The sequence below is a fragment of the Podarcis pityusensis genome (assembly GCF_964106645.2).
Source record: "Podarcis pityusensis genome assembly, chromosome: 13".
Taxonomy (NCBI): Eukaryota; Metazoa; Chordata; class Lepidosauria; order Squamata; family Lacertidae; genus Podarcis; species Podarcis pityusensis.
In genome coordinates, this window is record NC_138038.1 from 14576555 (window position 1) to 14600696 (window position 24142).

At 42.2% G+C, this 24142-nt stretch overlaps 1 protein-coding gene across 1 annotated transcript; it reads right to left on the reverse strand.

Annotated features, from left to right (window-relative positions):
• Positions 1-966: 966 nt before the first annotated feature.
• Positions 967-24102, reverse strand: LOC308461950 (uncharacterized protein; the record flags this gene model as incomplete). Its single annotated transcript, XM_080979120.1, has 8 exons — positions 967-1236; positions 1403-1570; positions 5226-5344; positions 10665-10933; positions 13056-13562; positions 17629-20690; positions 21647-21738; positions 24094-24102. 3 exons carry the CDS (start codon positions 24100-24102, stop codon positions 19739-19741), a joined length of 1053 nt encoding a protein of 350 aa, XP_080835246.1. The 3' UTR covers positions 967-1236; positions 1403-1570; positions 5226-5344; positions 10665-10933; positions 13056-13562; positions 17629-19738.
• Between the last annotated feature and the right edge of the window lie 40 nt (positions 24103-24142).

Sequence of the window (24142 nt, forward strand, 5' to 3'; positions counted from 1 at the left end):
AAAGCAATGACAAACCTAGACAGCATCTTAAAAAGCAGAGACATCACCTTGCCGACAAAGGTCCGTATAGTTAAAGCTATGGTTTTCCCGGTAGTGATGTATGGAAGTGAAAGCTGGACCATAAAGAAGGCTGATCGCCGAAGAATTGATGCTTTTGAATTAGGGTGCTGGAGGAGACTCTTGAGAGTCCCATGGACTGCAAGAAGATCAAACCTATCCATTCTTAAGGAAATCAGCCCTGAGTGCTCATGGGAAGGACAGATCGTGAAGCTGAGGTTCCAATACTTTGGCCACCTCATGAGAAGAGAAGACTCCCTGGAAAAGACCCTGATGTTGGGAAAGATGGAGGGCACAAGGAGAAGGGGATGGCAGAGGACGAGATGGTTGGACAGTGTTCTCGAAGCTACCAGTGTGAGTTTGACCAAACTGCGGGAGGCAGTGGAAGACAGAAGTGCCTGGCGTGCTCTGGTCCAGGGGGTCACGAAGAGTCGGAAACGACTAAACAACAACAACAACAGCCCGTCTTTCCTCTCAAGGAGCTCCAGGTGAGGTGTGTGGTTTTTCTTTCCTTTTCCTCTTTTACAACCATCTTGTGAGGTAGGCTAAACCCACAGAGAGTGGCTTCAATGGATTCTTTTTTAAAAAATGATTTTCAGTTTGATACATTTCCATAATTTTACAGTCATTTGAACATTTCAAAGCTTGACTTCATTCCCCCACTTTCTGCAGTTCCTTAAATTTATTTTTCATGTTTTCAGCATATCCAAATTAACTTAATTTGTTCATTTATTCATCTGCTTTAAATATTTACTCTTATGAAACTGCAGGTTATTACAATAATCCTGCCAATGTTCTTATCTGTTTACAGTTTGTAAATATTCAGTAAACCATTTCTATTCTTTTGTAAAAAGTTTGTTAGCTTGATTTCTAATTTTCCTGGTAAGTTTTGCAGTTTCCGCATATCCCTTTTTAAAAAAAATAATCTTTATTGATTTAAAATATCATCTTACAAATGTATTATAAAATGGTTACAACAAAATTAAACACGAAGTTAAAAAGAGAAAGAATAAAGAGAACAAAAGAGAATTAACAATAAGAAAAGAATATCAGTTATAGCATCCTGTCTTGTAGGTGTTGTTTCGCATTTCCAGCTTCTTGCTACCAGTATTCTTGCAGCTGTAATTAAGTACATAAGCAGTGGTCTTGTATTTTGCTTTATTTCTGTTGGCAGTATTCCTAGAAGGAAAATATCCGGTCCTTTTTTAAAAGTAAATTTAAATAATTTCTTAAATTCATCATATATGTTATTCCAAAACTCACTTATAACCATACAAGTACGCTACATATGGTAGTAAGATCCTATCTCATTTTTACAACGCCAACTTTATAAAAAGTTTGTTACCTTGATTTCTAATTTTTCTGGTAAGTTTTGTAGTTTCTGCATATTCCAAAAGTTTTTGAATCCATTCTTCTTTCACTGGGACTTCTTTCCATTCTTGGGCAAGTAACATTCTAGCCACTGCAGACGCAAACATGAATAAATTTCTGTACAGTTTGGATAGTTCTGTCCCTATAATTCCCAAAAGCAAAGTTTCTGGTTGTTGTTATTTACAAACATTATTTTAAACACCTTTTTCAATTCATTATATATCAATTCCCAGTAAGCTTTAACCTTACTACAAGACCACCATATATGATAAAAAGAACCTTCTTTACATTTCCAACATTCACAGTATTTGATTTAGATTTATACATTTTTGCCAGTTTACTTGGTGGTAGGTACTGTTATAAGAAAAGCTGTTCCTTTCCCTTATGGGGTATCCAAGAGCCTGTATAGAGTCCTTAATTGGGTTCCCTGTTGGTAGGAGAAAATAACAGGCCAACTAGAGAATGTTGAGAAGCAAAGCAGCTGGTAACCCTGATCTTTATTAAACTGTTGCAAAAGGGTCCTCGCTCACCACATGCAGGAGAGAGGGGGAATCCAGAACAATGGTGCACAAGCCCTTATATAGACTTTTTAAATTGCCAACCCTGTAGCTCAAGACTACTCCCAAAAACATCATACATACATCACAGAAGGAGGCAGGTCTACAGCAGAAATACATCACAGGAGGCTGTCTACAGCAGAAATCCTGTCTGCCAGGATACCTGACAGTGGTCACTGATTGCTTTACCTGGGCAGCCCTGTCATTCTTCTGTGATGGTAAATACTTTAATTCCTGAACCCAGGCCACAGGCTCACCCTATTCATACACAAATATGCCCTTAAGACAGGTAAGCAAAAGACAATGAAGAGGCTTTTCCATTTCCTTCCTCCTTGCCGAGAAATATTTGAGAGGGTCAGAATGGTTTGGGAGAGTCAAAATGACTTCAGGATTGCTCTCCTGTACTATTTCAGACATGTGGTTTATATACTTATGTATGTGTTTCCCTTGTACATTTATGAACGTTTATTTTATATTTGGGACTATAGAATTCTTATAACAGTACCATTGATATATCATTTTCATATAATTTTAATGCTGTAAATTTTCTATCCATATTCCTCAATGGGTTTCATGAGTGAGTCCAGGCTGGAGAGGCTAATGCTCCAACCTTTTTTCTTTCTTTTTTAAAAATGCAATGCCTTTGGGATATTTCAAGCAGCTGCTTTGGTTTTGCTATTGAGGATGGATATTGAGGATGAGGCAGGATGTCAGCATAGGTGGACTCTTGATTTGCAATTTACTTGCATTTTTTAAAAAGAAAAAGAAAAAAGAATTTTTATTGCAGAGTTTTCCAAACTTTTCATGCAGGTGGCGTGCTTTTTAGACATGCAACATTTTGTGACACAGTAATTCCATTTTACTACCAAAGCAGAGGTGAAACTATCCCCTTTCCAGCCTACACAGTGTGTTGAAGATGCTAACGTGTCGCAACACAAAGTTTGGAAAGTTCTGCTTTATTCTGTTATGAGAGGAGTAGCACAAGTTAGGTAGAGACCTTCCCCAATAAAGGGGACAACAATAAACGAGAATGCACTAGTAAAGTGGACTTAACGAAAACATGCAATGCAGCTTCCCATAGCTGTCATAAAAAGAACATGCTGTGAGATGCATCAGTCTCGTCGTTGCATGCTAATCCTAGCTATTGCAATGCACATGTCTCCTAACAGAGTTTCTGCTCTCTGACACAAAGGCAGCAGACCAATGTACTATTATTGTTATTATTATTATTATTATTATTATTATTATTATACCCTACCCCCCCCCCGACAGGGACTCAGGGTGGTTTTCAGATAATGTAAGAATAGCTAAAAATATGAGGGGGGCACCTATAATTAAAAAAAATCAAACATTAATAGAATTAAAACTGTCTCTGTGTAGGAAAGATCTATTAAAAACATACACACAATCGCACCCAAAACAGCAGGGCACCAGCCCTTTTGTTAAAAACGGTCAGTTCTGAAAAGCCTGTGGAAAGACAACAAGGTGGGGGGGAACCAGTTCAGCTTCTCTAGGGAAGGAGTTCCCAAGTTGTATCGGAGCAAAAAAGGTAAAAAGTTGACTCTGGGGTGTGGTGCTCATCTTGCTTTCAGGCTAAGGGAGTCGGCATTTGTCCGCAGACAGCTTTCCAGGTCATGTGGCCTGCATGACTAAACCACTTCTGGCACAACGGGACACCGTGACAGAAACCAGAGCGCACGGAAACGCCATCTACTTTCCCGCTGCAGCGCTATCTATTTATCTACTTGCACTGGCATGCTTTCGAACTGCCAGGTTGGCAGGAGCTGGGACAGAGCAACGGGAGCTCACCCCACGCAGGGATTCAAACCGCTGACCTGATCGGCAAGCCCAAGAGGCTCATTGTTTTAGACCACAGCACCACCCTTGTCTTGGAGCAGCCACCACCAAGAAGGCCCTCCCGCCGTCCCCTGAAGATCACAAAACCCAAGCATGTTTCGGAAATGCGGTCTTTCGAATAGCTTGCACCTAAGCTGCGTAGGGCTTTATAGCTAATGACCAGCACTTTGAATTGTGACCCTGAATGTCAGCTGCTGGGGAGTATGGTTGGGAAGAGTTCTGTTGAGCTCAGTTCCTGCTTCAGAGGCTTCTCATAGGGTTTTTGTTGGCCACTGTGGACTAACTGGGTCTTTGGCATGGGCGTAGCCAGGGAGCAGGGAGGGGCATCTGCCCCCCCCCATAATCAATAAAAATACATCGTGAACTGAGGTTCTCCCCACCCCCAACTAAAATCCTGGCTATGCCCATGGCCCTTTGGCCGAATCCAGTGGTGCTGTTCTTCTAATATATTATCTAAAACATTTCTCTGAATCCTTTTCAACACGTTCAGTTCCATGGCAAACTCCCAGCAGAAAGCTCAATGTGGAAACTGCCCCCCAGAAGCAGAAAATGAGAACTGCAGTTCCGGATTTAGCATCTTCATATCAGCTCAGGTAGATTGGGACCACAAATGGCGCATTACAAATTTAAATTTAAACCAACGAGGTGAGAATTATATTTGTTGCACCTGGAACTGATAGGATGCTAGAAACTTGGCTAATGACACTTTGCCACTTGCTTTCCTAAAAGAAGAAGCTTTAACTTCTTAAACCGCTGCATATTGGACGGCTAAAAAGGGGAAAAGCCACTACGAAGAAAATGTTGGGGAGAGAGAGCTTGTTCTATTAAATACTATGCTAAGCCTTAGCTAGGGATGCAGGTGACGCTGTGGGTTAAACCACAGAGCCTAGGACTTGCCGATCAGAGGGTCGGCGGTTCAAATCCCCACGACGGGGTGAGCTCCCATTGCTCGGTCCCTGCTCCTGCCCACCTAGCAGTTCGAAAGCACGTCAAAGTGCAAGTAGATAAATAGGTACCACTCTGGTGGGAAGGTAAACAGCGTTTCCGTGCGCTGCTCTGGTTTGCCAGAAGTGGCTTAGTCATGCTTTCCACATGACCCGGAAGCTGTATGCCGACTCCCTCGGCCAATAAAGCCAGATGAGCGCCGCAACCCCAGAGTCGGCCACGACTGGATCTAATGGTCAGGGGTCCCTTTACCTGTACCTTTAAGCCTTAGTTATAGGTTTACTCATCCATATTTTTAGGCTATATAGCCCAACTTCCTTTTATTTCATGTTTTCTTTAGTGCAACAGTGTTCTTCCTCATTTCCCCTTCTTTAGGCATGATTTGTAGTCTAGTTTCCTTGACCAACCCAAAGTTTACAAGAGTGCTTTAAATGCTACCTTAATCTGGGTATCCAGCTCTTCAGCCACCTCTGGGTCCTTGGGTCATTTCAGTTGTTACTTGGGCCGTAGGCAGTAGTAGATAAGCTTTTTGCAGCAACAGAAGTAAGCATGATCACCTGAGAATTGATGAAGATAAAAATATAAGTTAATGGAACACATGTAAGCGCTTAGTTTAACGGTGTGTAACCTCAGTGCTATAATCCTTTAGACTGAGGGTATAATCCGACCTAGAACGTTTATCTGGGTGCAAACTCCATTTAACCCAATGGAATTTCCTTCTGAGAGGACATATAGGTTTGTGGTATGAACTACTTGTAGCTTGCTAGGGGTGGAAAACCCGAGCAAAATCAAGCTTTGTGGCTTTTTTTGTACATGCAGACGGAGATTACAAATGTTGCTGCTGCTTCCACCCACTCCCCAGTATCAGACGGACACTCACATAAATAGCATTAGATAAGACAGGAGGGCAGTTTCATGAGTTTTGTATGGAAATAGGCCACTAGATGGCGCCTAGCATGGAATGTGTATAGACTTGTGAGATGGTGGTTCCCAGTTTAGTGCTTAGGAACTTTGTTTTCGGAGTTTTGTCTTGTTTCACATCTTAATCTGTGGTTCTTCTAAATAATAATACAATTATAAAACATAATAATGACGCTGCAGAGGCAACAGGAAGGACTGTATTCAAATGTTCCTGATGTTTGAATGCTTTTAAATAATTTTTTTTTCTAAGTAGGGCACGTAGGATTAAACTTTCAGTGAACCCCTCTTGAAACCTTATCTTGGTTTGTCAGCACTGTTGTGATTGTGCCCTTACTCCTTTATAGCTGCAATGAAGGAAACATTGGTTCCTTATCAACAAGGTGGACTCTGTTCCTCAACACTCGCTCACATCCTTCCAGACAGAACGAAGAAGAAACTAAGCTATTCATACTACAGCTGCAAGATTCTAAAACGGGTAAATATGAAACCAAGAAGCACACCCCAGCATGCATGATGGAGGGTTTACTTGACGTTTTTATTCAAGTGTCAAATTCAGTTACGTATCTCTTTTTTATATATACAGTGGTACCTTGGTTTACAAACTTAATCCGTTCCAGAAGTCCATTCTTAAACCAAAGCGTTCTTAAACCAAGGTGTGCTTTCCCATAGCAGTGGGGGACTCAATTTACAAATGGAACACATTCAACAGGAAGCGGAACATGTTCTGCTTCCAAGGCAAAGTTCACAAACCAAAACACCTACTTCTGGGTTTGCAGCATTCTTAATCCAAGTTGTTCATAAACTAAGCTGTTCTTAAACCACTGTACCACTGTATATATATATAAATTTATTTGGTTTTTCAAATTAAAGTTTTACAATCACATATCCAACATAACACAAAAACAACAAAAAAAGTATTTATTTAAGTAGTTGAGGTTTTTTTCAGAACATCGCCCTAGTTGCCATGCGTCCAGGTTTTCCAATTCGGCAAAATTCCGCCCAGACTCCATTTTGACAGTCAGATTCCCAGACGTGTCCTGGAGAAACAGGGACGTATGGCAGCCCTGCGATAATAGAGCTCGAGTCTTTCTGATGTTCAGTTACAAACGTCAAAAAAGTATTATCATGCTAACAAAACTAGAGGCGTTCATATCAGTTAAGGACTGATTCTTGGGGTTTACTTCTAAAGCCTGTGATCCATTTGCACAGGCTGTGTGACCCACAGATTAGGAAATGCTACTAAACAAAACCCTTCTATTGTAGGCAGAATCCGAGACCAGGGAGAAGAGTTGGTGGAGGAAGATTGGAAGAAATGTAAAGATTATTTACAGAAACATTGTAAAATTAATGAATGTTAGAATGATGTTGGAATGAATCTAGGTGATTTTAGCAAAAATGTATCAAAGATTTAAGAAAAATAGACTGTTAATTGGTGAAAAGAGGGAAAGTAAACTTATATCAAGATTAAGATAAATTTTCAGGATAAAAATTTTGAAGAGAGGGAAAGGATTTGCTGAAATGGATAATTGACTTAGAATACAAAAAAGGGAGGTGTGAGGAGGTCAGGGAAACAAGCAAATGAAAGATAAGTTATGGGAAGGTTCGATTTGTTTTTTTTTTGTTTTTTGTTTTTTCTTCTGTTTTTAATTGTTATTATATTTCTGTTTTTTATCGCGATGTGTTGGTTTTGTTATTGTTCAATTTGGTGTTTTTTCTTTTGCCTTTTTGTCAACTTAAAACTTTAATAAATACTATTTTTTAAAAAAACCCTTCTATTGTAGTAATAATAATAATAATAATAATAATAATAATGATTTTGAACATAGCCTAGCCAAGATTTATTTTAGGGGGGGTCAGAACCGAGTGAGACCACGATGCTGCTGTAGGTGGGCCACTGGCCTGATCCAGCACTTATGAAGAGCCTTCCTTCGATCCAGCCCTCCAGGATCGGGGTGAACATTGTTCTAAGAATTCAAAGGTCTCAAATATAGAACAAATATTCATAAACGCACACGTATCTAAATATATGAACCCAGTGCTCTTTTTCCTTAAAAAAAAAAATGTTTAGGGGTACTCTCATTTTCCTACTCATATTGAAATCTTGCCTCTCAATGAGGCCAAACTTAGATTCACAAAATGTTTAGGGGTATGCGTCCCCCCCCAGAAAAAAGCACGGTATGAACCATGTGTCTGAAATACGGGAGCTTAGGTGCCCCCCCCCTTGCACAGCCATAACAAATGATACCTGCAATAGCCCCCAAATTAGCATCCATTAAAGGAAAATCCCCCTTGCCATCCTAGACTATTAAATGCAATCTCCCTAACAGAGGAAGGTTGCCCAGTCACTGTAGCATTATTTTAGTGCATTAATGCCAGGCTCTCTGGTACTTTTATCTGCTGCTAACCGCTTCCTCCACCACCTCCTTTTTTTCAGGCACATAAAATCAGGTCCTGAGCATTCTTTTAGTATGAGGCGAGGGCAGCTAAAGTTCCATGTGAATTAAAAACGACTGCGCCAGCACTGGAAGGAAATCAAGAGCTCTTCCAGATTGTACCAGGACAGCCATTGCCTGGTAACACTTAACAAGTGAAAGCATCACATAGTTAAATTGCTATCATACTTGAGCCCTATAGGAAATGACTCAGCCTGCTTTTCTTCAAAAGAGGATTAAAAAAAAGAGTTCTGTGCAGCATCTTTGGAAGTGAGACATCAAAGATTAACACAAATCTGCAGCGGCATTGGCTTTTGCACACTACCGTCTACTTCAGACGTGCAATTACTGTTATTATTTCATGCATTCGCTTTTCATCATTGTGAAAGTCGCTTGCGCTGTCTATCGGTTTCATTGGTTTTGAAAGCTATGAATACAAATCCTGAGTCCTCGGGATAGGGAGAACTGAATTTTTTAAAAAAAGTTATACTGAACGTGTGCTGTTTTGCTATTTTTGCTTATTCACACCACCCCCAGAAATCTGCAGAGAAAGCCAAGATGTTCATGCCCCTGTAAACGTATGCCAGCACGTTAACCACTGAACAAAATGGTAGCAGCAAATACCGGTAGTTTGTGCTCCTCTAATCGAAACTCATTTGATGTGCGGGGAGGGAAACCCTTGTTTTGCTTTTAGACGTTTTAAAAAATGCAGATTTCCATACAAACGCATTTCATTATCTCATAATGAAAGTTTGAAGTGGTTGCGGCTGGGAGTATGACGGCTCTGCAGTGTAATTCACTTTGAGTATTGCATGTTGGACATAGCTGTCAACCTTCCCTTTTTTTGTGGGAAATTCCCTTATTCCAGCGCCACTTCCCACTGCTATCCTGGATTGTTAGATATCCTGTAGACTGTCCCCGGGACAGGTGAGGCTGCTGATTCCTTATTTTCGAGGCTGCTAATACCTTATTTTCAAATCTGAAAGTTGACAGCTATGATGTTGAAGTCAGGGCAATGAAGAGAAAGTGCTTTACAAGAAGCCTGCAATGTAGTCTAGTACCCCTGTTGCAGGTTGGGCTGGAAGAGTCCTGAAGCAGTCCTGTAGCTTTATTCTGTGCTGCTATCCCTACACCGGTGGGGCTAAGAAAGTAACACATAACGCTGCTGTGTAGTCTTCTGTTTATATTCAGAAAGCTGTTTAGTCCGATTCAGACGAGCTGTTCTCCCGTTCTTAATACTCCCATTCTGCAGCTGTCATGAGAGTGGCTTGTGACCGCTGCCCCTGCAAATGTAGCTTATCTTTCTACCCTTGTTCCTTTGCATTTCATGAATCTCTGCATATTTTACAAAAACTAAACCCTTCAGTATCCCATTATTACATCCATCAAAACTTATTTACACTGTTGAATTTATCTTAATGCTGCCAACGTTTTCAAGTGTACACAGTTATTTCCCATGTATTCAATAAACGTTTTCCAATGTTCTCTAAACGTATGCTCTTCTTGTTCTCTTATTCTATATGTTAAGTCTGCAAGCTGTGCATATCCCATCAGTTTAAGTTGTCATTCTTCTTTAGTTGGGACCTCACTCGTTTACCATTTTTGGGCTAATGAAACACAGGCCACAGTAGTGGCATACATAAACAACCTTTTTTGACACCTGGGAATTTCCGTCTGAATTATCCCCGGCAAAAAGGACTTTGGTGTTTTTTTTGAAAGATACTTTTAAAAGTCAAGAGCTTGAAAGTGGTAGAAGAGGGCTTTCAATGTATGGTGCGGTGGTTGTGATATAATTGGTGCTTTTTTCTGGGGGTACTCAAGGATATGCAGTACTGTACTGGAAACTTTTTCTCTAAAGAAAAGCACTGGATCGGGTAATGATGTGCATGCAATTATGAACCAACTGTAACTTTGTATGGTGCGAGGGCAAGATCACACTGTCGACCTCACAATAGCCTGCCACCTTCTTGCTGGAACAATGAAGCATGGGAGAATCAGATGCACCGGAAGAGCATCTCAGATAAGATGGCTTTAAAAGAGGATTAGACGATTCAATGGAGGTGAGAGCTATCAAAGGCTACTAGCCATGATGGCAACGCTCTGCCTCCACAGTGAGAGGCAGCTATGCTTCTCCAAAGTAGTTGTTGGAAGCCATAGGTGGGCAGAGGGCTCTGGTGCTTGAATCCTGCTTGCAAGCATCTGGGAAGCCCCAGAGGGAAAGGGATGCTGGACCAGATGGGCCATGGGCCTGATCCAGCAGGCTCTTCTTATGTGTTTCATAAGGACCCCCTCCTTCCTCCTGCCCCAGTCATCTGTCCTTCTTCTGGGCTCCAGTCTCTCCTGGGATGAGGACAGGACAACAGAGGCAGTTTCCAAAGCTAGGCTGCTGCTTTCCCTCGCTGCAAAGCAGAGACATCAGCAGGCGCCTGGCTCCAAGCCATGCTAGCACCAGTCTGGGGCATGATGTTGGGGGACATGGGAAGGAAGCTTTCCTATGGGTCATTCAATGGACAGTTTCTCCTACCTTCTATCTTGGAGCTCTCCTTTAGTGAGGATGTAGCAGCCAAGTTCTGGCCCAAAGTCTGGCTGAGGAGGTGCCATACCCACACAAACAATGGGAAGTGGCGAAGAGGCACGAGGACAAAGATGCTTCTATGAGGATTCCTTCAGTGCCTTGGTAGGGCTGACCTGGGATCCAGAAAGGGAAACCAGGAACTGCACGGACGCCTTGGTTGCACTCTTGCCCATCAGCCTGGGAGCTGGAGACGCAGACCATTCTCCGGAAGCATGGCCCTGTGAAGGAAGCAGGATATAGTATCCTCTTGGCGTATGTGAGGAATGGATTCCCGATGAAATTAACATGCCATTACTTCCAAAGAAAGCTTGGCTGACCAGCTTCTTGAGGAACTAGAGTCCCTCCTTTCTGATCTCATGCAGAAAGGTTCTTTTTCTTTCATTCTCCTTTTCTGCTAAACTTGTACCATGTCCTCCCCACCCCATGCAAATCTTTCATCCCTCTTACTTGTTCTTTTTACATTCACTTCTTCCTCCTCCAGCAGCTTTTCTCCCTTAACCCTTTCCTTTCTATCCTGGTTGTTGTTGTTATTTCTTGAATTTATACATTGCCCTATACCCACAGGTCTGAGGTGGTTCCTGATTGTATGTGTTAATTCAAAGTGTTTTAAAGCCCTAAACGGCCTCGTTCCAGTATACCTGAAGGAGAGTCTCCACCCCCATCGTTCAGCCCGGACACTGAGATCCAGCTCTGAGGGCCTTCTGCTAGTTCCCTCCCTGTGAAAAGTGAGGTTACAGGGAACCAGGCAGAGAGCCTACTCGGTAGTGGTGCCCGCCCTGTGGAACGCCCTCCCACCAGATGTCAAGGAAATAAACAACTATCTGACTTTTAGAAGACATCTGAAGGCAGTCCTGTTTAGGGAAGTTTTTAATGTTTGAAGTTTTATTCTGATTTTAGTGTTCTGTTGGGAGCCGCCCAGACTGGATGGGGAAACCCAGCCAGATGGACAGGGAATAAATAATACTATTATTATTATTATTATTATTCATAAACAATCATATTTTTGCTTTACTTTTTATTTCCTTCAAACCTTCCTCTGGCCCTTTCCTTGGTGGGTCCTCCAGGCCCTCTGGGAGAAAAACGGCAGCCGATGTTCAGATGAGGCAAGCCGTTTCATATATTGTATGACTGCAACTTCAAGTAAAGTTGCACATGTGAATGGGGAAACCACGGACTGAACTCCATGGACAGAACGTCCCATCAGAAGCACATTCAGCTGTCTAAATTTAAACTCACAGACCCTGGCTTATGTCTTTCAGCAGGACTCAGGAACCCCCTTGGACCCTCAACCTTTCCCTGTTGCCTCCCCATGTCAAATTAAAGATTGTAAGCCCCTCGGGGCACGAACCTCTTTCTCAAGGGTTGCACAGAGTGATGGTGCAAACAGATAATACAAAATAAATTTTGGAGGGGCCTTGAAACATGCCTTTAAATACCACATGGATCTCAGTGTTGACTATGGAAAAGGGGCTGACTTGTCGAGAAGGGACAAAAATATTGTCAAGTTGGAGTCTCCCAGACTGAAAGGAGCAGAAGACAAAGTAAAGTACAGGTATAAACATGAAGAAGACCTGCGGAAGGGACATGGAAAAGACTTAAGAGCCTCGGATATAAGGTCACCAGGTTGATGGACTATATGGATGGGATAGAAAGGACTGACAAAACCCGAGACCAGGAGAAGAGACGATGGATGAAGATTGGAAGAAAGTTTTAAAAATTTATTTAGAAAAGTATCGCAAAATTAATGTGTATCAGAAAAATGTTGGAATGAAATTAATTGGCTTTAGCAGAAATGTTAAAAAGAATTATGTAAGAATATGTTATGGTTAAAAGAATTCGGTATAAATAAGATTTAAGTTTTAAGGTTTTTTATGGTAAGATAAGGTTAAAATAGATCAAGGTAATTTTAATGACAGAATATTGTGAAAGATGGAAGGGATTTGCTGAGATAATTAACAACTAGAATACAAAAAAGGGAGGTGTGAGGAGGTCGATGAAATAAGTTAATGAAAGTTAAGGTTTTGGGAATATTGGATTTGTTTTTAAATTTGTTGTATATTTTTGTTTTTTGATTGTGTTGCATTGTGTGTTTTGTTTTTTCTTTTTGATTTTGGTTTTCATTGATTTGTATTGTTTAATTGTTATTTTTATCTATTCTTTTCCTTCTTTTTCTCTTTTTCTTATTTTTTCCTTCTTTTTTCTTTGTAACTTTAAAATTCTCAATAAATATCATTTAAAAAAAACAACAACAAAATAAATCTCAGTACACTCCTGCCCTGGGCAAGCTAAATCCCGCCAGAGGCCTTTCCCTTAAAACCATAGATTGTATACACACCATACCTTTTGGGGAAAGGCCCTGAGTTCCGCTTCCGCTTGGGTTGTGTGCCGAGCAAACGCGGGTGTGTTAACAGCTTTGCTCTTTGCTAGGCTGCACTGGGATCCAAAAGGGGCAACCAGGAACCGTACGGATGGCTTGGTTGACCCCTTGCCCATCAGGTTGGGAGCTGGAGACGCGGACCATTCTCTGGAAACATGGCCCTGTGAAGGAAGCAGGATGTGATCTCCTGGCACATGTGAGGAATCGATTCCCAAAGGAATTAACAGGCCACAACTTCCAAAGAAAGCTTGGCTGACCAACTTCTTGAGGAGCTGGAGCGCTTCCTTTCTTGATCTCATGCAGAAAGGTACGCTCCCCATTCTCCTTTTACACTGTTGGACAGTGGAAAGGAATCTCTTAGAAGGCGGCGGACTCTCCTTCGCTGGAGGTTTTTAAGTAGAGGTTGGATGGCCTTGGATGATCTTGGTTGAGATTCCTGCATTGTAGAGGTTCGGACTAGAAAGATGACCCTTGGGAAGAGATAGACATAACATTTTACTTTTTTAAAATATATCTTTATTAATTTAAAATAAATACATTTATGAAAAGCAGACGTACATACAAAGTAAACAAACATACACTCAAACAAACAAATAACAGAAAAATCAAACAAACCACCGCACTATAAGATATAAGAAGATTAATATAATTATATATACTTCTGGTATTGAACACAATTATAAAATTTATAGAAAAGAAATTTAAAACTGACTTCCAATTAATCTCACTGTACTTTGTCTATCCATTACTTTATACCGCACAGTTACATATTTCTTATATTATTTCTTTTTACCTCCCTACAAACTTATATTTATGCAATACAGGGATCAGTCTAATTCTGCCAAGATGTTTCCTTTTATTCCATCGTTTTCTAAATATTCTTTAAAGATTCGCCAATCCTTATATACTTTTTGTAGACATAACATTTTACAAGGACAAGAAGAAACATCAAGGACAGAATAAATGCCACACACAGAAGTACAAGGATATAGTTTGAGTGCCTCACTTGTAGTTCTAAAAATCATTTAATGTGTCAATACGAATGGAAGTTATTAATATTGCAGTTGTTGTATAAAGGATTATTATTTTGACAGGAATGTAATTGAAATTAATTAGATTTTGGAACGCAGAAAAAAAGAAAACAATCAAACCATCAAATCTAGCCCGTGGGGGCCACCTATATTATTAGTAGTTGTATTATAATTTGGTATTGTTATAATGAGGCTATTCTTGGATGGTAATTGAAAATGAATAAAAATTATTATAAAAAAGAGAAACTTCGCAGTTTTATGATTCTATAATTTAAAGTGCCTCCGATGAGCATTTGAAGCACATGACTTCTCCCAAAGGATCCTGGGGATTGTAGTTTCCCTCTACAATTCCCAGAAACCCATAACAAACTACAGTTCCCAACATAATTATTTGGGGGGGGGAGAGAAATATCTGCTTTTTAGAACATAGATGAGGAACCTGTGATGGGAGAAGGCAAGATCTTACAAGTCGCACTCAGAATGGTAAAAGGAAGGGTTTTAGTTCCACCTCCCTTTCATTGCATGCTTATGTTCAGGATCCCCCTTTGTATTTTTGTGTGGAAAATCGGGTAGTAATGGTAGTTATTATTAAGTATTTGTTTATACCCTGCCTTTCCCCCTGATGGAACGCAAGGGGGCTTACATATAAAAAATTTCAATTGCAGCAGTTCAACCAATGATATGGTTTGTGATGTTTGCCACATGAACTGATATGGAGTAAACGTTAAACAAACTTAATCCCTCTTTAAGGGCAGCACAGATTCTCTAACCTACCCAGGGTAAATTTAGGTGTGGGGTTTCTGCCACCTCTTCTCACCTCGCCCTCCGGCTTTTAATCATTAACTTTAACACGCTACAGTTCCCAACATCATTTTTTGGGGGGAGGGGGGATACCTGCTTTTTAGAACATAGATGAGGAACATGCAATGGGAGGAGGCAAGAGCTTAAGTCAACTTGCTCGCCCCCGTTTCCTAGGAACCAGGAATAGGAAGCTCAAGGGCTTTTAACAGTATGATTACAGAGAGTAGGGTGCGTAAAATATTGCATGGATGTAATATGGAAAGGAAGGTAATTACTGTATATTAGAGGTGCCGAAATCGCAATGGTGCAAAAAAACAAATATAGAAATAGAAATACCATGTTAAAATGATAAGAGAATAACAATAACTATTTAAAAAAAACAACCTGTGAAGAATAAGAAATAAACAGGGAGGGATAATATGCCAAAAAAAAACAGAAAAGGAAGTTGAGGGAGGTCACGGGGGGGGGCGGTTGGGGATCTACACTTTATTTTGTTTTGTTGAAATAATGATTGTGATGATGATAAAATTGTAAAACCCCATAAAAAAATATTTTTAAAAAAGAAATCACAATGGAGCAGAAAAGATTATTTATGCATGTGACCACGGCTATGCGGATGTTATTGGCCCAGAGATGGAAAGAAGATAAAGTCCCAACCAGAGAAGAATGGCAGATTAAGTTGGTGGATTATGCCAAAATGGCAAAAATGACCGAAAGAATCAGAAATCAGGAAGACCAAAATTTTAATAAGGAATGGGGGAAATTTATAATTTATCTTAAAAATCACTAAACAGTTAAAATCATTAGTAGGATTGGAATAATACTTGTAGTTCAGTGGTGAATTTTGGATATAATGGAGATGTAAAAGATTTGGATTATTATAAAAGATGCAGGAGGAAATGACTAACAATAGGGTCCACAAAGGGGAGGAGGGGAAAGTCCAGTAGATTCTTTGGCATCTTGTTTTTATGATGTATGTTGGATTGCAAAACTTTAATTTGAAAAACCAAATAAATTTATAAAAAAGGAAGGTAATTATATTAGAATTATTAAGGGAATATTAATAAGGGAGGGAGAGGGAAAGAGGGAGCGTGGAATGTTGCTGGAGATTGGAAAAGGGGTTTGAATGTTGGCCATGAGACAGTTGGGTTTGAAAAGTGGTTTGAATGTTTAAAAGGAGTTTGAATGTTGGCGGTGAGGCAGTTGGGAGTCAGTTGAGAGCTGTTGGTTCAGTAGGGGGTGGTAGTTACATCCGAAGCAGGGTCAAGCTTAGGATCAGTTTAGGATCAGTAGTTTAATCCCCCCTGCTGTAGTTGTAATGGCAGGAGTCAGCAATTTTTTTCAGCAAAAACCACTATCCCTCAGACCTTGTGGGGGGCCGGACTATATTTTGAAGGGGGGGGATGAACAAATTCCTATGCCCCACAAATAACGCAGAGATGCATTTTAAATAAAAGCACACATTCTACTCATGTAAAAACACCAGGCAGGCTCCACAAATAACCCAGAGGTGCATTTTAAATAAAAGCATTCTACTCATGTAAAAACACCAGGCAGGCTCCACAAATAACCCAGAGATGCATTTTAAATAAAAGCATTCTACTCATGTAAAAACACCAGGCAGGCTCCACAAATAACCCAGAGATGCATTTTAAATAAAAGCATTCTACTCATGTAAAAACACCAGGCAGGCTCCACAAATAACCCAGAGATGCATTTTAAATAAAAGCACACATTCTACTCATGTAAAAACACGCTGATTCCCAGACCATCCGCAGGCTGGATTGAGAAGGCGACTGGGCAGGATCCGAGCCTTAGTTTGTCTACCCATGTAATAAAGTAACAAACAAGATGCAAGTCGTACCCAAGCCGTAATGCAACTATTGCTTGGGATTTTTTTTAAAACAGATTTTATCCACCTGCCTCACACTGGGCCACATCAGGGTGAAATATCGTGATCGATATCATCTGTGGTGGCATCAGGAATAAAAGGGGTTTAGGGAATGCCCCGTCTCATAGGTGCACATCTTGTTAGGAGTACAATGGCAAGCGGTTGGTGGAGGGTCCTTTGTCCCAGCAAGTCTCCCTGCATGAAATGTTAGGAAACCAGCTTTGCAACACTGCACCTCTTGCAACCGACTAGCAGGGGGAAGCTATAACCAGGCAGCCTGGGCCACTGAAGATGGTTACCTAGGTCCAATCTTTGGGCTGTTTCCGTCTTGCTGTGCTTCTTCCCTGTCCCCCACTTTTTGAATCCACCCACCCCTGTGCCCCTGCCTGAAGATGGAGCGAGAGGCGCTCTCAGGGAACTTGGAAAGTTCCCTCGCAACTTTGCAGGACAGTTTTGTTGGGCCTAGTCAGGGAGGAATTGTCCTATTGTTTGTGATTTCTCCAGAATCCCCCACGCCCCCCCCCAAAAAAGGTGCAGCGACCACATCTCTAGGAGGTGTTGGGCCCTTCAGGAGAAATGATGAGTTGTTGAAACAAAATGGCGTTCCACAAAATGGCTGAGTTGTTGGAACACAATGGCGTACCACAAAATGGCTGAGTTGTTGGAACAAAATGGCGTTCCACAAAATGGCTGAGTTGTTGGAACAAAATGGCGTTCCACAAAATGGCTGAGTTGTTGGAACAAAATGGCTGAGTTGTTGGGACACAATGGCGTTCCACAAAATGGCTGAGTTGTTGGAACACAATGGCGTACCACAAAATGGCTGAGTTGTTGGAACAAAATGGCTGAATTGCTGGAAGAAAATGGTGTTCCAAAAAATGTTTGAGTTTTTTATTTTTTAAAAAATTAATTGCACGTTTATTCAAAATCCATTTAAAACTGTTTAGTTTAGGTAATGCAAGAAAATTTATCAGTTTGATCCAGTGACACCAGAGAGAGTCAAGATCTCAGGGCTGTCACATGGAAGATGGAGTGAGCTTTGAAAAGTTATTAGAAACAATTAAATTCATTTGCAGGATTATCTTAAAATTAAAAACTACCTTAAAACGTAAAAACGATTGACTAAGAAATAAAGAGGGAGTAAACAAAAAAATGGATTATTGAGGAGATGCAATAAGAAAAGTGTAACTGAAGGAACCACGAAGGGGATAGGGAGGGAAGTCAAATGGGATTTTTTTTTGTATTGGATGTTTGTATGTCACAAAAATTTAAAAACTGAGAAATAAAATTATTATTATTATTATTATTATTATTATTATTATTATTATACCACCCTATACTCGGGGGTCTCAGGGCGGTTTACAGAATAAAATCAAGATATAAAACCACAAAATACCTAATAAAAATAAAAAACAACCCAATACCCCCCCTCCCAACAAAAAAAACCTCACATTTTAAAAGGGCATAGGATGTAAATCGGATCAACCAAAGGCCTGGTTAAAAAGGAATGTTTTTGCCTGGTGCCTAAAGGTGTATAATGAAGGTGCCAGATGAACATCCCTGGGGAGAGCATTCCACAGATGGGGAGCCACTGCAGAGAAGGCCCTTTCTCTCTATATATATGTATATAAAAGAAAAACTAAACTAAATTCCTGGCTAAAAAATCTGGCGCATCAAGAGAAAGAGGGTCTTCAAAATAAAACGGGCATGGGGGGGGTGAGAGGTGAAATATTTGGGTATTTGGTTAAGAAATAAAAATGCATCGCTGAATCCGAATAACTATGTTGAAGTATGGTACGAGGTGAAACAAGAATTAGCATGATGGGGAAGGAAGGTGAGGACAGGTGACCTCACCTAGGCCCGAAGTCACCCCCCCACCAAAGCAGGCTCAAAGCTTCTCAAAACTTTTCAAAATCATTTTCTCAGCAGCTAAGCATCAGAAACATTCCGCTCTGCTGTAACAAAGGTAGAGAACAGTCCATTGTTTCTCAGGCCTTTCTCATGTCTTCTGGCCTTGCTAAAGAACCACATTGCAACTTACTTTCTGTCTGGGAACCATGCCAGAACAAGAGATTGAAACATATCTGAACATGCTGAAAACCCCTTGGCTTCTCACCCCCCCCCCCTTTCCTGGGAAGGGTGCCAAGAGTCCACAATAGTCCCAAGACAGCTTTCTGTTCATGCTCAGAGGAACTCCTGAGGGAGGAGAAAGGGGGAGGGAACTGGAAAGGGGTATATATGCTTGTGCACATGATTGTGAACTCGTGCATGCTTTTTGTGAACTATCACACTTGCTCCTTCTACCAGTTCATGGATGGTAGAAATAAAAGGCCTTTTCTCCGAACTATTCCTTGAGTGTCTGTTGACTCCCACTTCCCTTTCCCAGGCGCAATATTTTTCCCACCCGAGGGCAAAGCCTCATAAGGCTACAATGGGGAAGGATGAAAATCTTTCAGCAGGAGATGAATGTACCCCCAAAGATGCTATTTCTGTTTCAAACTATACCGGTTATACTACTTCAAACAATAGCAAAGAGACATATCAAAATTTAACTGGGGGGACGACCCAGGGATTAAATTTAAAATATTAGCAGATCTGAGACTTTCTTTCTGTATGAAGCTCTTTCCACACTCTTTGCACTTAAATGGTTTCTTCCCACTGTGTAAGAAATCTGTGTCCTGGTCCCCCGTGCCTTGTGCTGCGATTGCTGACTCCATGTTTGCTCCTTTTCCACTTTAAGACTATAAGTCTTCGAGGATGAGATCATCTTCGCTTCGATTTGGCCAGAGTGAGGCCGACTCCGGCCGAGCTACTGTGTTTCTGAAGTGGGGAAAGCTTTGGGCAAAGGCCAGCAGCGCAGAGATGACACTGGCCGCCATGTTTTTTTGCCTCTCCGCTTTCCCCGAGACTGTAGCTTCGGAGATCATTGAGCAGTTGGAAGAGGGTGGCAGCATTGGGGGCCTCCATAAGAAGACCCCCCCCCAGCAGGCAGTTGAACAGCCCCTCCAGTTTCACACGCAGGAGGGAGGAGAACCAAATGGCTAAGTTGTTGAAACAAAATGGCGTCCCACCAAATGGCTGAGCTGTTGAAACAAAATGGTGTTTCCCGCCTTTTTAAAAAAAAATAGAAAAGGGCAGGAAACTCAAACTTCTGGCCCAGTTGCCTCTGTGGACTCCTCCCGGCAATTGGGGCAGAATCCAGCTGCCCCCTATACACTCTTTCCTTCCCCAGATGACAGGCAGTGGGGAGAGGAGAGAAATGCAAAAATAATGAAGTAGAAATGAAAAAGCTGGGAGGAGGGAGGGTCAGACAAGGGTGGGTGTGTGAAAAAATTCGCTCAGAAATATGATCCGCAAATAGGATGAAGGAGAGGACTAGACAAAGGGGGAATCCACCCAGAAACGAGCACTCAAGCGAGTGTTTCTCTCCACACACAGAGATCTTCCTCCAGAGCAAAGGGTTTCCTTTTACGTTGCTGGAAGTCACGGCTGGAAAGAGGGTTCTTACAGGTTTTCCCCATGGATCTGAGTAGCCATGGGGATAGGAGGATACTGGAGCAGATGGGCCATGGGCCTGATCCAGCAAGCTCTTCTTATGTGTTTCATAAGGACCCTCTCCTTCCTCCTGCCCCAGTACCTGTGAGTCATCTGTCCTCCTTCTGGACTCCAGTCTCTCCCAGGATGAGGATGGGACAACAGAGGCGGTTCCCAAAGCAAGGCTGCTGCTTTCCCTTGCTGCAAAGCAAACGGAGACATCGGCTCCAAGCCATGCTAGCACCAGTCTGGGCCATGATGGTGGAGGACATGGGAAGGAAGCATTTCCTCCTACCTCTGCTACATCCGGGACAGTTTCACTCAGAAGCCAATATTTCCGCCTTGAAATGGTTGGCTATCTAGCCTGGCTGGGCTCCCCGCTGTTGTCTTCAGAAGAGAAAACTTGAGCCACTGCTTCTGGACCAAAGATCTGGTTGCAGCAGAAGTCAGAGAAGGAGCCATGCCCACACAGAGAAGGGGCAGTGGAGAAGAGGCACGAGGATCAAGATTTTTCTTTGAGGATTCGCTGGCATCCAGAAATGGCAGCCAAGAACTGCATGGATGACTTGGTTGTCGTCTTGTCCATCATCTTGGGAGCTGGAGACTGAGACCATTCTCTGGAAGCATGGCCCCACAAAGGAAGCAGGATATAGTATCTTCCTGGTATATGTGGGGATTGGATATCCAACGGAATTAACATGCCATAACTTCTAAAGGAAGCCTGGCTGACTAACTTCTCAAGGAACTAGAGCCCTTCCTTTCTGATCTCATGTAGAAAGGTTCTACTACTTCCATTCTCCAGTTACGCTCAACTTGTAACGGCAGCTGATGTTCAGATAAGGCAAGCTGCTTCATATATCACTGCAACTTCAAGTGAAGGCTTGCACATGTGAATGGGGAAACCACAGTGGGCACCAGCCACCACTGGGTAGAAATCTTCCCGCAACCTGCTACCTGACGCTTCATACAAAGGGTTGAATCTTCTGCAAGCAAAGCATCTCTGCTGCTAAGGGGCTATTTGCTGCAGTCCCACCCCCCATGAACACATTTATGCAGAGAATCAGAAGGAAACAGTGGCCCAACCCAGGTGTTTGCAGCAACCTCGAGAAGCAGCCACACAGGGGCAGAGTGGCTCCTGGTGATGGCTGCGAAATGGTTTCCTCCTCCCTCACCACAGTTAAACTCTCATGTCCAGTATGGTGCCCACCTTATACCTGCATACGTTGGGGGCTAAGCTCGGAAAGGGAACCATGCAGCAAATCTCTCTCCCTGCTGCAAAAATCACAGTGCCCGTCACCTGCGAGATGCCACTTTGAAGTATGGTGGCCTCCCCTTTCTCAGCTTGTCCACGCCGCCATAGCAGCTTCTCTGACCTTCATGCCTTAGGACCTAGGAGACAGAAAGGAAAATAAAAGCAAAGAAAGAGATAATATATGGGAAATGCCGGGGAACCCAGAAGTCTAAACTCACAGACCCTGGCAGGACACGGGAGCCAACCTTGGACCTTCAACCTTTCCCAGTTGCTTCCCTGTGCCAAATTAAAGATTTTCAGCCGCTCAGTACAGCAGCCTCTTTGTAAAGGGTCGCAAACAGTGATGGTGCAAACAGATAATACAAAATAAATCTCACTATGCTCCTGTCCTGTGCAAGCTAAAGCCCGTTAGAGGCCTTTCCCTTAAAACCATAGACTGTGTACACAGCGTACTTTTAGGGCGCATGCTTATTTCCATTGGGCTCATGTGCCTAGGAAGCACAGGTGTGGTTTTATTTCTATTTTTTTTTCTCCTCCTCCCTCTATTTATTTATTTTACATGTTAGTTGCCGTACATTTTCAACATTATACATTACATATATAATATTATATATACGCATTCCTCACATCTAACCCTAAACCCTATACCCAACTCACCATTTACCCAAATACCCATGTGACTTCCTTCAGTCATATGCATGATATAATTCTTGCTACCTTAAAACTCTAACATTGTGTTCATAAATATTCATCACTTTACTCAATCCTCTATTTAAAATTCATTACATCTTATCTTAATGGACTCAATCAGTGCTCAATCAGGTGTGGTTTTCATAAGCCAGCCCATAGATTCCTTGCCTGGCACAGTTCTCAGGGGAATCCCTTCCTGTCCTCTAATATGTGGGAAAACCTATGTGGCAATCTTAGCCCTTGAGCACGAGCAAAACCCATCTCCCCAATGTTCCCCTTAAAGTCAAGGCACAATCCTGTGACACTCAACACCCTCCTGGTTTTCCATTTCCAATGCACAGGGTCCCTCCCCAGCCCGAGAACCTGGCATCTGAGCTCCTCTTACCTTCACAGTTCCTGCTCATGATCACTTATGGGCAGCACTTGCCTTGGCAAGTGTATCACCATCAGACTGACAGGCATCCCTCTTTCAGGGCATTATGATGCCTGCTTGCAAACCTGCCCATTGTGACATCAGCTGGGAAACAGGGGTCAGGCTGCTGGGTTGTCAGGCAACTGTATTAATAATAAAGAATAAAGAATAAAGGGGGGTGTCAAAGTGTAGTGGGATGAGACCATAGTGCATCTTAGGGGCCCCCTCCATCCTTTAGCTGCCCAGAGTGGCTGGGGTATAAATAAAATTATTAGTAGTACTAGTATTACTGGTAATAGAGGCTTTTAACAGCCAGTGGGCATGTGCGTAAATTGGGAGCACACTGCTGAAGGCTGAGCTGACATACTTCACAGGGCAGCCCCAAGCTTTCCCAAAATTAGAGTATATCTGGGGGTGGAGAGGGCAAAACAAGATTAAGATCAGCAGCAGAAATGCTTTCTTATTGCGGGGTAGGAAAGCAACAAACACACAGCACAGGGATACATGCAGGCATGGTCCTTTACTGCAACATTCTGCCTGTCCCCACAATTAGGGCTGGCATTACTGGGATTTCCCAGATGGAATTGACATTTGGGCGGAATTTCTGAAAGGCGGTGCCTTGTCCTGGATCTTAGACAAGTCAAACCTCAACAACTTTGGGGTGTCCTGGTTTTTACTTTTTGAAATACAGCAACCCTAACAAAGCTGGATAATTGTTAAGAGGGATGGGGGGTTACCTGCGGGGTAGGTAGAGAAGAAATGGGGGAGGGATGTTTGGGGTAGGAGGAGAAACATAAAAGACCCCACTTTCAGAGGTTTTTTTTAAATTCCTCCTTATAGAACACACCCACCCACCCAGGCACACACACCATCAAACTACTTAATTATTTCTGAAGCCCTTTGTGTAAAACCGAGGAACTGTTAGTTACTGAAGCTGGGGAGGAATTTTTCGTGGGTGGGTGTGGATATTTTAAGAAGATAAACATGGGGGGGCAGGGAAGAGATGCAGGAAGATAACGGGCTGCAAGTTAAAGCTGCCGGCTCTCCCTGAATGTGCCTCGGAGAGAAAGAGAGAGAAAGCAAGAAGATCTGGGCTGCAGGTTAATGAAAGGACAGCCACCCGGGGCTCACCTAAACGCTCCTAGAAGTTGAAAATCAGTGCAACAGGGTGACGAAGGCGATTGTATTGGAATTATTAAAGGGAACGTTAAGGAGGGAGGGAGGGGAAAGAGTGAGGGTGGAATGCTGGAGGTGAGTGAAGATTGGATGAGGCTTTCAATGTTGCAGGTGAGGCAGTTGAGAGCTGTGGGTTCGGGAAGGGACGGTAGTTGGTGGAGGATCCGAAGCAGAGCTGGGCAACTAAACTATTTAGCTTAGGATCAGTAGTAACAGTCGCCATTGTCGCAAAAAGCAGCATATAAGAGAAAGTCAGTTTGAGA